The 12,500-nt window shown below is 43.8% G+C and overlaps 1 protein-coding gene across 1 annotated transcript in view; it reads left to right on the top strand.

The window, feature by feature from the left end:
- Hmgxb3 (HMG-box containing 3) overlaps positions 1-12,500 on the top strand; it is a 55,317-nt gene that overhangs the window by 6,906 nt on the left and 35,911 nt on the right. Inside the window, exons 4-5 of the mRNA XM_052742262.1 lie at positions 3,267-3,767; positions 5,292-5,390. Of these exons, the coding sequence (XP_052598222.1) occupies positions 3,267-3,767; positions 5,292-5,390 (600 nt within the window). The remainder of the gene's footprint in view (positions 1-3,266; positions 3,768-5,291; positions 5,391-12,500) is intronic.

Raw genomic sequence — 12,500 nt, 5'->3', positions numbered from 1 at the left:
TCCAGCTATGCTATAGCAAAACTGGGCTTTTTCTTAACTGAGTTTGTCTGCCACTGCCAATGAGATTATTTTGTCCTTACTGTTGAGATATTCCTCTTCCTCCTCAGGTAGCTTTGCATCACCTACCATCTAGAAGATGCTAGTCTATATTTTTACCACTAGATGATTTGTTATGACAAGTCTGGGAAATAACCCCAGGAAAGGTGAGGCTGAGGAGGTAAAATATAAGAAAAGTATACCTGTTCCACATGGCTTCCATATTCTGAAATTCACAGTCTTAGGAGTTGGGAATAACTCAGTGGCAGAGCATATGCTTAGCATAATTGCCATGAGATCCATCCTTAGAGCCAACCTTTTTTAAAACATCAAATAAAGGCAGCAACCTTTTTGTCTAATAATCTCAACTAACTCTGGAATGATTTGGTTTTTAGCAAGACTAAATTTTTTTTACATCATCTGCATTGATTTTTTTTTTCCTTATTTATGTGCTTGTTCATATTCACTCATTTCCACTACTACCATCAAGATACTAGATAAATGATTTTGGAAGAATCATTTAAATTTTTGAGGCGGTAAGTTTTCTCATCTGCAAAATGGAGCTTGTAGGCAGTCATAATATCTAGAATATATAATGTAGGGCTGGAGTGATGATGGCTCAGTGGTTCAGAGCACTCATGCTTACAGAAGACCTGGGTTTGGTTCCCAGCACCCACATGGTGGCTCCAGCATCTGTAACTTCAGTTCCAAGTGGATTAATCCTCCCGCCCTTTTTTTTTTAATCTCTGAGGACACTAGGCACACATGTACTGCATAAACATCTAGGCAAAACACTCATAAGATCAAATGAAGTTAAAATATATAATGTAAATCACATATCTAAGTTCTTGGCAGATTTTGATCTAGTCCATAAGTGTTACTTTGCAGTAGATAAAAAAATCCAGTACTAGGTAGAGAGATGGCTCAGCAGTTAAGAACACTTGGCTGTTCCTGTGGAGGATCCACATTTGGTTCCCAGCACCAACATGGCAACTTACAACCATCTGTAACTATTTCCAGGGAATCTAATGACCTTCTTGGACACCAGGCATACATGCAGTACACATACGTACATACCTGCAAAACACTCATGCATGTAAAATAATTAAATCTAAATTTTTTTTAAAAAATCCAGCCAGGCTGTTATGGCACATATCTTTAAACCCAGCACTCAGGAGGCAGAGGCAGGTGGATTTCTGAGTTTGAGGTCAGTCTAGTCTACAGAGTGAGTTCCAGGACAGCCAGGACTACACAGAGAAACCAAAACAAAGAAACAAACAAAAAAATCCAGTACCACGTAAGAAGAAAAAGTGCCAGTTAGTGGTTCCCTGGAATGCACTGAGACTTGGTGAAGCTTTCTGTGCTGCGCTGTCCTCTAGGTCTCCTGGTGTGCGGATGAAACTGCATCTTGAGGGACTGTCAAGAGTCCTTGGCAGACTGTCTCTTCTTGGTGGCCCTTCCTGCTCAATGCAGGACCTGGGGCTCCTGTGTTATTCCTTCAAGTCTGTATAGTTTCTGCCATCTAGTCCTTTTCTCTGTTTTAATCCAGACAATTCTGTTTATTTGCACCATTTAATCTCATTGCCCTAATGTGTCTTCTGAGGGGTTGTGAAGATGCCGTTCCCCTTGCCCTCTGCAGTTCCGTCTACCTTCACATTTCACCTGAGTGCTATCTTTGCTGCCTTTGTTTCTTAAGTAGTCCCATTGACTCTCCCTTTTGAGTTCTCCAGAGATGCTCTTGTATTTGATTTCAGTGTGCCCTTTTTTTTGGTTTTTCGAGACAGGGTTTCTCTGTGTAGCTTTGCGCCTTTCCTGGATCTTGCTCTGTAGACCAGGCTGGCCTCGAACTCACAAAGATCCACCTGCCTCTGCCTCCCAAGTGCTGGGATTAAAGGCGTGCGCCACCACCGCCCGGCTCAGTGTGCCTTTAAAAGGTGCTTTGACGTGTTTTTTTTTTTTTTTTTTTTTTTTTTTTTTTCCATTAAACTGGATTTTTATTATCTATTCATTTTGTTCTGTTTCTCTTACTGGATGACTTTTAGTTTAAGTTAAAAAAAAAAAAATCGCCGGGCGGTGGTGGCGCACGCCTTTAATCCCAGCACTCGGGAGGCAGAGCCAGGAGGATCTCTGTGAGTTCGAGGCCAGCCTGGGCTACCAAGTGAGTACCAGGAAAGGCGCAAAGCTACACAGAGAAACCCTGTCTCGAAAAACCAAAAAAAAAAAAAAAAATCAAACACAGATTCCCCTTTGGGTACTGATTTGCCATGAGGGCTGCCTCTAGTACCTAGTCTTGATCTTTAAAAAACTAGAGTTCAGGGCTGGAGAGATGGCTCAGTGGTTAAGAGCACTGACTGCTCTTCCAGAGGTCCTGAGTTCAATTCCCAGCAACCACATGGTGGCTCACACCCACCTGTATTGAGATCTGGTGCCCTCTTCTGGCCTGCAGGGACATATGCAGACAGAACACTGTATGTATAATAAATAAATAAATCTTTAAAAAAAAAAAAAAAAAAAAAAAAAAACTAGAGTTCAGGTTTTTACTTCTTACTAATTTTATGCCCTGGACTTTTAGCCTCATGAATTTTGACTTTGATTTCCCCATGTATTATAGTGTTATTTTAGAGATAAAATTAAGTCACAGGTTTCAACAAATTTCTGAATTTTAAGATGTTAGGTTTCCTCTCTGCACCCCCTAACATATTCAGGGCCTTAATTTAAACGGTCTGATAATCTAGTAGTACTTGTTTAGGTATTTACATTATTTGTTACTTTATAACTCAAAAGTATCAAAGTTTAAAAAGAACTCACAAATTGCCAGATTCCTAAAAAAAAAAACCACTAAAAACCAACAGGTGGGGTTGCTGAGGCTTCAAGAGGGAATAGAGTTTGCTCAAGACTATGCAGACCTGGTGTTCAAGCTCAGAGTTTTGGAAGCCAGGATTGATGCCCTACCCCGAGTTCAGTGCCACCGATGTAGAGCATTTTCCCAGGATTCACAAGCCCCCAGTTCAATCCCCCTAACAATAGAATCTAATCCGTTCTACAGTTTCTTGAGCACGTAAAGTATGTTGATTCAAATGAAGGTGACATTGCTGTTGACAGAGGCTGATCTTTTCTGAGTTAGGTCAGGCAGTTTTTGGGGGGGAAAAAAAAAAGCTACTATACACAACTTCATGAGCTCTTCATCCATTCATCTCTGCTTGTTTCCCTCTTGGCTTCCTCATTCTCAGAACTCTAAGCTCTCATCATCACTGACTGCTGTGGTTCCGGACATCCCAGGTTTCCGAAAGATCCTTCCCCGATCGGATTACATCATCATTCCCAAGAGCACCCTGCAGGAAGACAGGAGCTGCCCTCAGCTAGAGCTCTGTGTGGCTCAGAACCAGATGTCCCCTAAAGGATCAACACTCGTGTCTAATGCTTCCCCGGATGTAGTAACCAGCCATGCAGGCATGGCAGAGCAGTGCCTCGCTGTGGAGGCCCTGGCTGAGGAGGTGGGCGCGCTTTCCCAGCCAGGTGCTGTGCAGGAGATTGCCACTTCAGAGATCCTCAGCCAAGACATGCTCCTGGAGGAGGCGTCCTTGGAGGTGGGAGAGAGCCACCAACCCTACCAGACAAGCCTGGTCATTGAAGAGACCTTAGTGAATGACTCACCAGATGTCCCCACTGGAAGCATGGCTGTGCCACACTCCCAAGTTGGAGAGAGCTTGTCGGTGGTAACAGTCCTGAGGGTAAGTGGCTTTACACTGATGTCTTTGCTTTGTCTGGTATTCTTTATAAGGTTCCTTTTGCTTTTGACCAGGGTAATGCAGAGTATAGGTATGATACTTTACTGTTTCTAGGCCTTGAACTTGCTCCAGAGTTCTGTTTCTCAGGCATCTTACCACCTCTCAGCCTGGCTCACTGAGAGTTTTCCTCACATAAGATAGTATGTGTGGGCGGTGGTGGCGCACGCCTTTAATCCAGCACTGGGGAGGCAGAGCCAGGCGGATCTCTGTGAGTTCGAGGCCAGCCTGGGCTACAGAGTGAGATCCAGGAAAGGTGCAAAGCTACACAGAGAAACCCTGTCTCGAAAAACCAAAAAAAAAAAAAAAGATAGTATGTGAGGTACATTAGTAGGAGAGCTTAATTAAAGCCAAGAACTTCATGCTATTCATACCAATCAGGATTTTATATCCTGAAGTCTCTTTCAAAAAACACAACTATATATGAGAGTTACTGAAAGACACTTTTGGGTATATGCAGGGACACTTTGCTCAGCCTGGGTGAAGGGAGGAGGGGACTGGACCTGCCTCGACTGAATCTTGCCCTCTGGAGGAGATGGGAATGGGGAGTGGGTTGGGGGGGGAGGAGGGAGGACAGGGGACTCCGTGGCCAATATGTAAAATTAAATTAAATTATAAAATTAAAAAAAAAATAAAAAAATTGAAAAGAAATAGGTGGGACTAGGAAGACAAGTTCTCTTTAAGGACAGGGTCATGGAACCAAGTCCTGAGACAGACAGACAGATCTGGGGGCAGTGAGGTGGCTCGGTGGGTAAAGGTGCTTATAATTAAAAAGAAAGAAAAAAAAGCAAGTCCTTCTCCACTGTACCAAGGGGTTCTTGGTGGAGGTGAAAGCAGAAGTGTCATTGATTCTGGAGGACCCTGCCACAGTGCCCTGGTTACAGTGTCCCCCTTTTTCCCTGGACAGGGTAAGAGGGCCAATGTGTTATAGTATACCTGATGCTTGGGTAAAAAAACAGGTAGCCTGTAGAGCTCTATGCTAGACCCAGTATGTCTCTTTTGTTGTGTGGTTGCCTTGGTGCTGTTTTATGACTAAATCGTTGCCACTGATCTGGTGGAGGCAGTTGAGAACGATTGTGAGCTGCTGTGTGGGTGCCGGAACAAATCCAGGTCCTCTGGAAGAGCAGCCAGTTCTCTTTACCACTGAGCCATCTCTCCAGTACCACTTAGTAGGGGATGTTAATAGGGCCAGAAGAATTGGACTTTCTTACTAAGTGCTTATGAGATCTTGGGGGTTCCTAAGCCGTTACAGCTCTAGTTTTCTCACCCATGAAATGGTCATAGCACATCTTCTGTGATAGTCATTTTCTCTTGCTTCTAAGGAATCTTCTTATTTTGATAGAACTGTTCATTTATTTTGCGGAGTGTACTGGGTGAGCACATTGAGTTTTGTTCTTGATGCAGTCTTCCAGGATTGTGGTGTCTGTGGGTGTTCTGCACACTGTTTAACTATCCTCTCCATGTGCACAGGACTCCAGTGAGAATAACTCCTCTGCTCCAACCACCCAGTTCATCATGCTGCCTCTGCCTGCTTACTCGATTGTGGAGAACCCTTCCTCCATCAAACTGGTCAGTAGTGAGGAATTAGGCTGCATGTATTCTCTTCTGTTCAAAATAGTTTTCCAAGGTCTTAAAGCCTTTTGACATGGGAGCCAGCAGTGGGCTTTTTATTCCCTGAGTCACGTGTTAATGGTCAGGAGCCCTGTAAGTACAGCTCCCCGGTACCTGTGAACTCCCCTGAGTATATAGACTTCTTGAAACACCTGGGGACAGTTTTCAGAATGCTGTGGAGCCATTGACCTAGTTAAGCATTATCACCGCACAGATGATATAACAGCCCAGAGAAAGAGATGTGAAATCCTGAGGACATAAACAAACCAGGGTTCTGGCTTCTTGGCTCAGTTGATATTTTCCCATCACACACTGCAACTTCTAGACTGAGATGTAGTCCTAAATACTTCATGGTTTTTGATGTGATTATAAATGGTATTCTGAAAGTAACTGCTTAGTCCCTGGTAGTATGTAGTAAAAAGGGGGACTTTTTAGAAATCAATTTTGTTTTGTTTTGAGACAAGGCCTCACTGTGTAGCCCTACCTGTCCTGGAACTCATTCTGTAGACCAGGCTGGCCTTGAACTCACAGAGATCTGCCTGCCTCTGCCTCCCCCGAGTGCTGGGATTAAAGGCCTGTGCTGCCACACCTGGCTGAAGTGGTAGATTCCATTGTTTATTACATGCTAGTGCTAACCTGGCATTTCTGGGGTAAACTCAATTGTAGCGATCTGTCTTCCCTTTTATATATTTGATTTTGATGTGTTAAAATTTTGTCCAGAATTTTTGTGTCTTAACTTCATCAGGTATGGATCTCTAATTTTCTTGTCTGGTTTGTCTTGTGTTCTTATTAAGGTGATGTTTGCCTCATCGGGTGAGTGGGAAGTATAATATTTCCTAGGAGAGTCGGAGTTATAGACATATTATTTCTTCCAGAATTATTTGATAGAATAACCAGTCAAGTCAGGAAGGAACTTTGTTTGTGGACTGGTTTTTAATTTTAAAACATATACAGAAGTAGATTACTTATTTGCTTATTTGGGGTATTTTGAGACAGGGTCTCATTTGCAGCTCAGGCTAGCCTGAAATTAACAGCAATTCTACCTTAGCCTTGAATATGCTAAGATTATAGGTGTGGGTCACTGTGTCTCAACGTTGCATTACTTTTTTTTTTCCATTCGTTTTTGGTGTTTTATCTTTCTGAAAAATTCTGATTATTTAGGTTGCTAATTGTATTTATTCATTCATTCAGAAAAGATTTCTTTCTATAACCTAGACTGTTCTAGAACTCACCGTGTAGCCCAGGTTGGCCTTGAACACTATTCTACCTTGGTCTACCAGTTGCTGGGATTCTAAGTCTGAGCTACTAAGTCTAGCTTCAGTTTGTCAATTTTATTAACTTGGAGATGTTTATAAAATGCCCTATTGCCCTCTTTTTAAAAATGATGGTAAAAACTGGGTGGTGGTGGTACACACCTTTAATCCCAGCACAGTGGAAGCTGAGGCAGGTAGATCTTGTGAGTTCGAGGCCAGCTGGTCTACAGAGTGAGTTCCAGGACAACCAGGGCTGTTACACAGAGAAATCCTATCTCTAAAAAAAGGTAAAGTACACAAGGTACCAAGGAGCTAGAGAGATGGCTCAGTGGTTAAGCAGGCTTGCTATTCTCACAGAGGACCTGAGTGCCATTCCCAAAACCCAGGTTGGAGGATCCTGAATTTTACAGTAAAACAGTTTACTATCCAAAATATGGTCTGTCTTGATAAATGTGTATTTGAAAATAATGTGTATTCTTCTATTTAGTAGAATATTTACATTCATATCAGATTAGGTCAGGGTGATTGATAATATTGTTCAACACTTTTGTATCCATGCTGACCTTTGATCTGTCTGTCAGCTATTGGGAGAAGGCACCCAACTGTCCCTGTGGATGTTTCTATTTCTTCTTAAAGCCCTATTAGTTTTTGTGTTATTTACATAAATATTAGGATTGTTATGTCATCTGTATAAATTGGCCCCTTGGTTGCTAAAAAATGACCTTTAGTAATGTCCTTTGCTCTGAAGTCTACTCTGCTGTTGTTTAGTTTTGGTTTTATTAGTTGCTGTTAACAACTAGTTAGTTTCCATGCTTTTAGCCATTTTATAGCTTTGTATCTAAGGTTTTGTTTTGTAGGCAGCATGTAATTAGATATAAAACAAAGACATACCTGGTGAAAAGCATTTCTATTTGATATGGTTAGGTTTAGATCTGTATATTACTTTTCTCATTGCTGTGATAAAGTACCTGACACGTAACTCAAGGATGGTTTGTTTTTGTGATGCTCCCCCCGCCCCCATCATAGTGGGAAAGCATGGCCACAGAGTGTGAGGCTGCTGGTCATGGGGCATCTCTGGTCAGAAAGCAGACAGATGAATGACGATGCTCTGCTCAGTTTCTTCTTTTCCCTTTGTATTCAGCAGGACTCCAGTCCTTAGGATGATGCTGCCCACATTCAAGTTGGGCAGTTCAATCTCTCTGGAAATGTTCCCAACATGCCCAGAAGTGTGTCTGTTTGATTATAAATCCAGCCAAGTTGACTGTGAAAATTAACATTCCCAAGTCTACCCCTTGCTGTTGTGAAACCTAGACATAGTCACTGATTTCTTCATGGTTGGTTGGTTATTCAAGACATGGTTTCTCTGTGTAGCTCTGATGCCCTGGAACTAGCTCTATCCATCAGGCTGGACTCTTAACTCAGAGAGTTCCACCTGCCTCTGCCTCCCCAAGTTCTGAGATTAAAGGTTTGTGCCACCATCCAGCTCACAATCACTTAAAAAAAAAATTTGTTGTTGTTGTTTTTGAGACAGAGTCTTTCTTTGTAGACCTGGCTGGCCTCTTAACTCAGAGAGTTCCACCTGCCTCTGCCTCCCCAAGTGCTGAGATTAAAGGTGTGTGCCACTCTGCTGGGCCTAGAATCACTTTTAAATCATAACATTCTACCCCAGCCCTCAAAAGGCGTATGGCCATCTAATAATGCAGAATGCATTTAGTTTACCTCCCGAGAGTCCCAAAGTCTTCCCATTCTAACACTGAGTCCAGAGTCTGTTCTAAGAACTCAGGGCAGTCTCTTAACTCTGGGCCCTTGCAAAACCAAAGCCCAAGCTAGGTATTTCCAGCATATAGTGGCACAGAGTAAATATTCCCATTCCAAAAGGGAGGAGTGTCAGACTAGCAAGGACAGATAGGATGAAAACCAAGCATGCCAAACGCTGTACCCTGTAGCTGCATGTCTGGGAGCTGGGGTTTGTGTTGGCATCATCATGGCTCCAGCAGGCTTAGGAAGGCCTACTCTCCAGTTCTGCTCCCTGCAGAACATGAGGCCTTTCTCTTAGACAAGTGCCAGTCTGTGCCAGAAGTCTTAGCAGACATCCCACAATCCTAGCCTCTCCAACGTTCTGGGGTCTCCATTGCATCTTTACCGTCACACAGGAGTTTCTGGGCCTTCTTGCAGGGACTCTGGTCTTGCTACATATTACCTGGCCTCAGAGGTGTCAGGAACCTTGGTGCAGGCCTCTATGACCCCATAATTCTTTGATTTTTGCCTGTCTATAAAACCATGTAGACAGTGCTGCTACGTTGTCTTGCTCACCCAAGATGTCGTCCTGCCTACATCTGCCAAAGCTTTAGTGGCCTCTGTGTGCCTTGGCAGCTGAACCTGGGAAAATTTCTCCAGGTGATTGTTTTTGAGTAGAGAACTCTTTGAGTATCTCCCCCAACCCAGACTACCTCCTGAATTTGCATTTTCAAGAGTTGAAGCCTTTGAGGTGGGGTCTTGCCTTCAGGCCATCTTGGCTGTGTCCCAGTTTAAAGCGGAAGGTTTCTCTTTAACAGTTACAGCTACTTTCTGTACACCTGCCTTGCCCATTTCCTCTCTGTTTGTATATTCATTTCTTTGTTCCCCCTCACTATAGATCCAGATAAGAGCTGTGACAGAAGCTATGCTACAGCCTCAGTGCTGTGGCCCCTTGAGATTTCCCCTGCTAAAGAAATGGCCCATTACATTTGATTCAGCCTTACTCAAGTTACCAGGACACAGCAGACTGCAGATGTATTTTCTGAATATAATGCAATGGGACTCTAGCCCAGTTCTCAATAGTCCTTGGTCTTCTCTGAAGCCTGATAAGCCAGGCTGTCCCTGCCTGCATTTATGTTGGCGTACTGTTCTTCTGAGTTTCCACCAGGATTGCTCAGTGATCTCTGCTCACAAGATTCTAGGGTGGTTTTTGGTTTTGGTTTTGGGTTTTTTGTTTTTTTTGTCCCCCATAGGTTCAAACTTCTTGATTTCTTGCATAAACCAGGCCTAAAGGCCTATAAACCACATGATCATGTAGTCTAGAAATGGCTCCATCACTGGTACCAAAATATGTATTAGGGTTCTCTAGAGCAATGGAATCAAAACACACACACACACACGCACACACACGCACACGCACACGCACGCACACACGCACACACACCCACACACGCACACACACACACCCACACACGCACACACACACGCACACACACGCGCGCACACACACACACACACACCCACACACACACACACGCACACCCACACACACACGCACACACACACACGCGCACACACACACACACACACACGCACACACACCCACACACACACACCCACACACACACTAAAAAGGGATTTATTATATTGGCTTACATGATAGGGCTGGATAGTCCTACAGTGACTCTCTTCATGCTGAAGAGGCAGAGAACCTGGTAGTTGTTCAGTCCAAAGAGCTGGAGGTGCACAGCAGTCCCAGTTAGACACTGAAGGCCTAGAGTGCCGTTGTTAGGCCTCCACTGACAGGCTAAAGAAACTCAAGTCTTGATTTTGGTGGAGGATGGCTGCAGCAGCAGTAGACACTCAAAGGCAAGTACACAAGCAGTGCTTTTCCCTAGACCCCTTTACATCTGAGCTGCCATTTGGAAGGTCCTACCACTTTAGGGTAAATGTTACCCCACCTCAGTTAGTCCTCTGTGGGGTCCCCCACCCTTCACAGAAATACCTGGAGATGTATCTCCCAGGTGGGTGGTTCTGTGTCCTGTAACATTGGTGGTCACGCCAGCCATCACAATCTGTTGTTGTCTTTGTTCTGTCAGTTCTATTCTGCTTTCTTTGACTTTAATTGACTTTCTATGATTCCATGTTTCTCCTCCCCCAACTCCTTACTCACCTTCCACTTCTCTCCCCCTTTTTGAGATCTCTGTTTTACTTTGTAGCCCAGATTAGCCTTAAACTCGTGATCCTTTGGCTTCACTTTTCTCTCCATTTAATGGTTTGTCAGTTATTACCTTTGTTTTGATTATTTCAGTAGGTCTTTTTAAGATCTAATAGTATACATTTTCAACTTAACCCCGGTCTGACTTCCAACAACCTTTGCTATACATACACTGTACATTTGATATTGGTTGTTTTGAGATGAGGTTTTAACTATGTTGCCCAGACTGATCTGGAACTCATGGACTCAAATGATCCTCCTGTCTCAGCTTTACAAGCAGCTGGGAATACAGGTATGTGCCACTGTGCTCAGCTAAACAGTATGTCCTTGGATGAGAAAGTGGCTGCAGTGTGTGTATGTGCACACATACACACTACACATGTGTGCACGGAGATGAAAGGTTGGCGTCACGTGCCTTCCCATCTCTTTGCACCTTACCCGCTGATACTGAGTTTATCTCACTGAATCTGGAGCTTGCTAATTTGCTAGGCTCAGTGGCAGGCTGCCCTTTGACCTCTCTAGCTCTGGGATTAAGGCACACACCTTTTTGCACTGGTGCTAGGGGTGTAAACTCAGGTCCTAATGCTTGTATAGCAAGCGCTCTACCCACTGGGCCATTGCCCCATACAGCATCTTGAAATAGGATTCCACTGCAGCTTACTTGATGGAGATCTTATCTTCCTAGAAGTGGCTGTGTTTTAAGACTGAAACAGCCTTAAGCACCAGCAGTTTTGTCAAGTGTTACTGTTCCTTCAGGATGCTGTTAAGGAGTATTTCCAGGTTCACAATACCTTTCTAGGACTGACTTCCTTACATATTTATTCTTCTGGGGGTATTCAGCATGAAGAGTATATTGGGTCGTGGTCTAGGAAGAGATGAGAGAGGTTTTCTGTTGTGAGTATGATAATCTCAGAACTGTAAAATCCTTTACGGTTTACTAGTCATGTTTCTCCATTCTTGACATTTGCTCTTGCGCATACCTCTGTGACAGGAAGAGGATGCGATTTTTCCAAGGAGAAAACCCAAGTGACGGTACCTAGGTCATTCAGTGTGTCAGTGGCAAATTTGGAACCTAAAGCTTGGTGTCTTTCCTTGGTGCTACTCCACTTGGCATTCATTCTGGACATGGTGCCACAATGATGGGCAGCTTTTCCTGATGCCTCCTGGCAGAGGTGGCTAGTGCCAGTTTAATGTTTAGTCAAGGGGAATTATTGCTTTTGGCAAGGCTAGAGAAGTAAGGGGATTAACAGTTTAATAAACATTTCACCATGTAGACCAGGCTGGCCTTAAACTCAGAGATCTGCCTACCTCTACCCCACAAGTGCTGGAAGTAAAGGTTTAAAGGTGTGTGCTGCTCCACCCAACTAAAATCTCCTTGATGTTTTTTGTTGTTGTTTTGTTTTGTTTTTGTTTTCGTGTGTGTGTGTGTGTGTGTGTGTGTGTGTGTGTGTGTGTTTTTCCTGCTTGTCTGTCTGTGTACCACATCTGTACCTGGTGTCTAAGGAGGCCAGAAGAGGGTGTCAGATCCTCTGGAATTGGAGTTGCAGACAGTTGTATATCCACCGTGTGGCTCCTGTGGTAGAGCAGCCACACTGAGCCATCACTCCAGCCCCACTATATGATTTGAGGCAAAAGCATTTCAGCAGTATCAGCCACAGTAGCAAGCATTGCAAAGAGGATTCAATGAGTTTCTGCTACAGTGTTGAGCACTGTGTGCTGCTGTGTTGAGTAGCAGCCAAACTCAGCTACATGTGTAGCCCTGAGTTTGTACTAAAGGATCTTTCTCACTGATCTTCTCTGGGGTTGTGAGCGTCTAAGCTGTTGTCCTCTGGACATTGTGGTTATAATAGTCAGCAGAGT

The sequence above is a fragment of the Peromyscus californicus genome, unplaced genomic scaffold, assembly GCF_007827085.1.
Source record: "Peromyscus californicus insignis strain IS unplaced genomic scaffold, ASM782708v3 Scaffold_17__1_contigs__length_78620276, whole genome shotgun sequence".
In the NCBI taxonomy this organism is placed as follows: Eukaryota; Metazoa; Chordata; class Mammalia; order Rodentia; family Cricetidae; genus Peromyscus; species Peromyscus californicus.
This window is presented reverse-complemented; position numbering and strand designations above follow the sequence as displayed.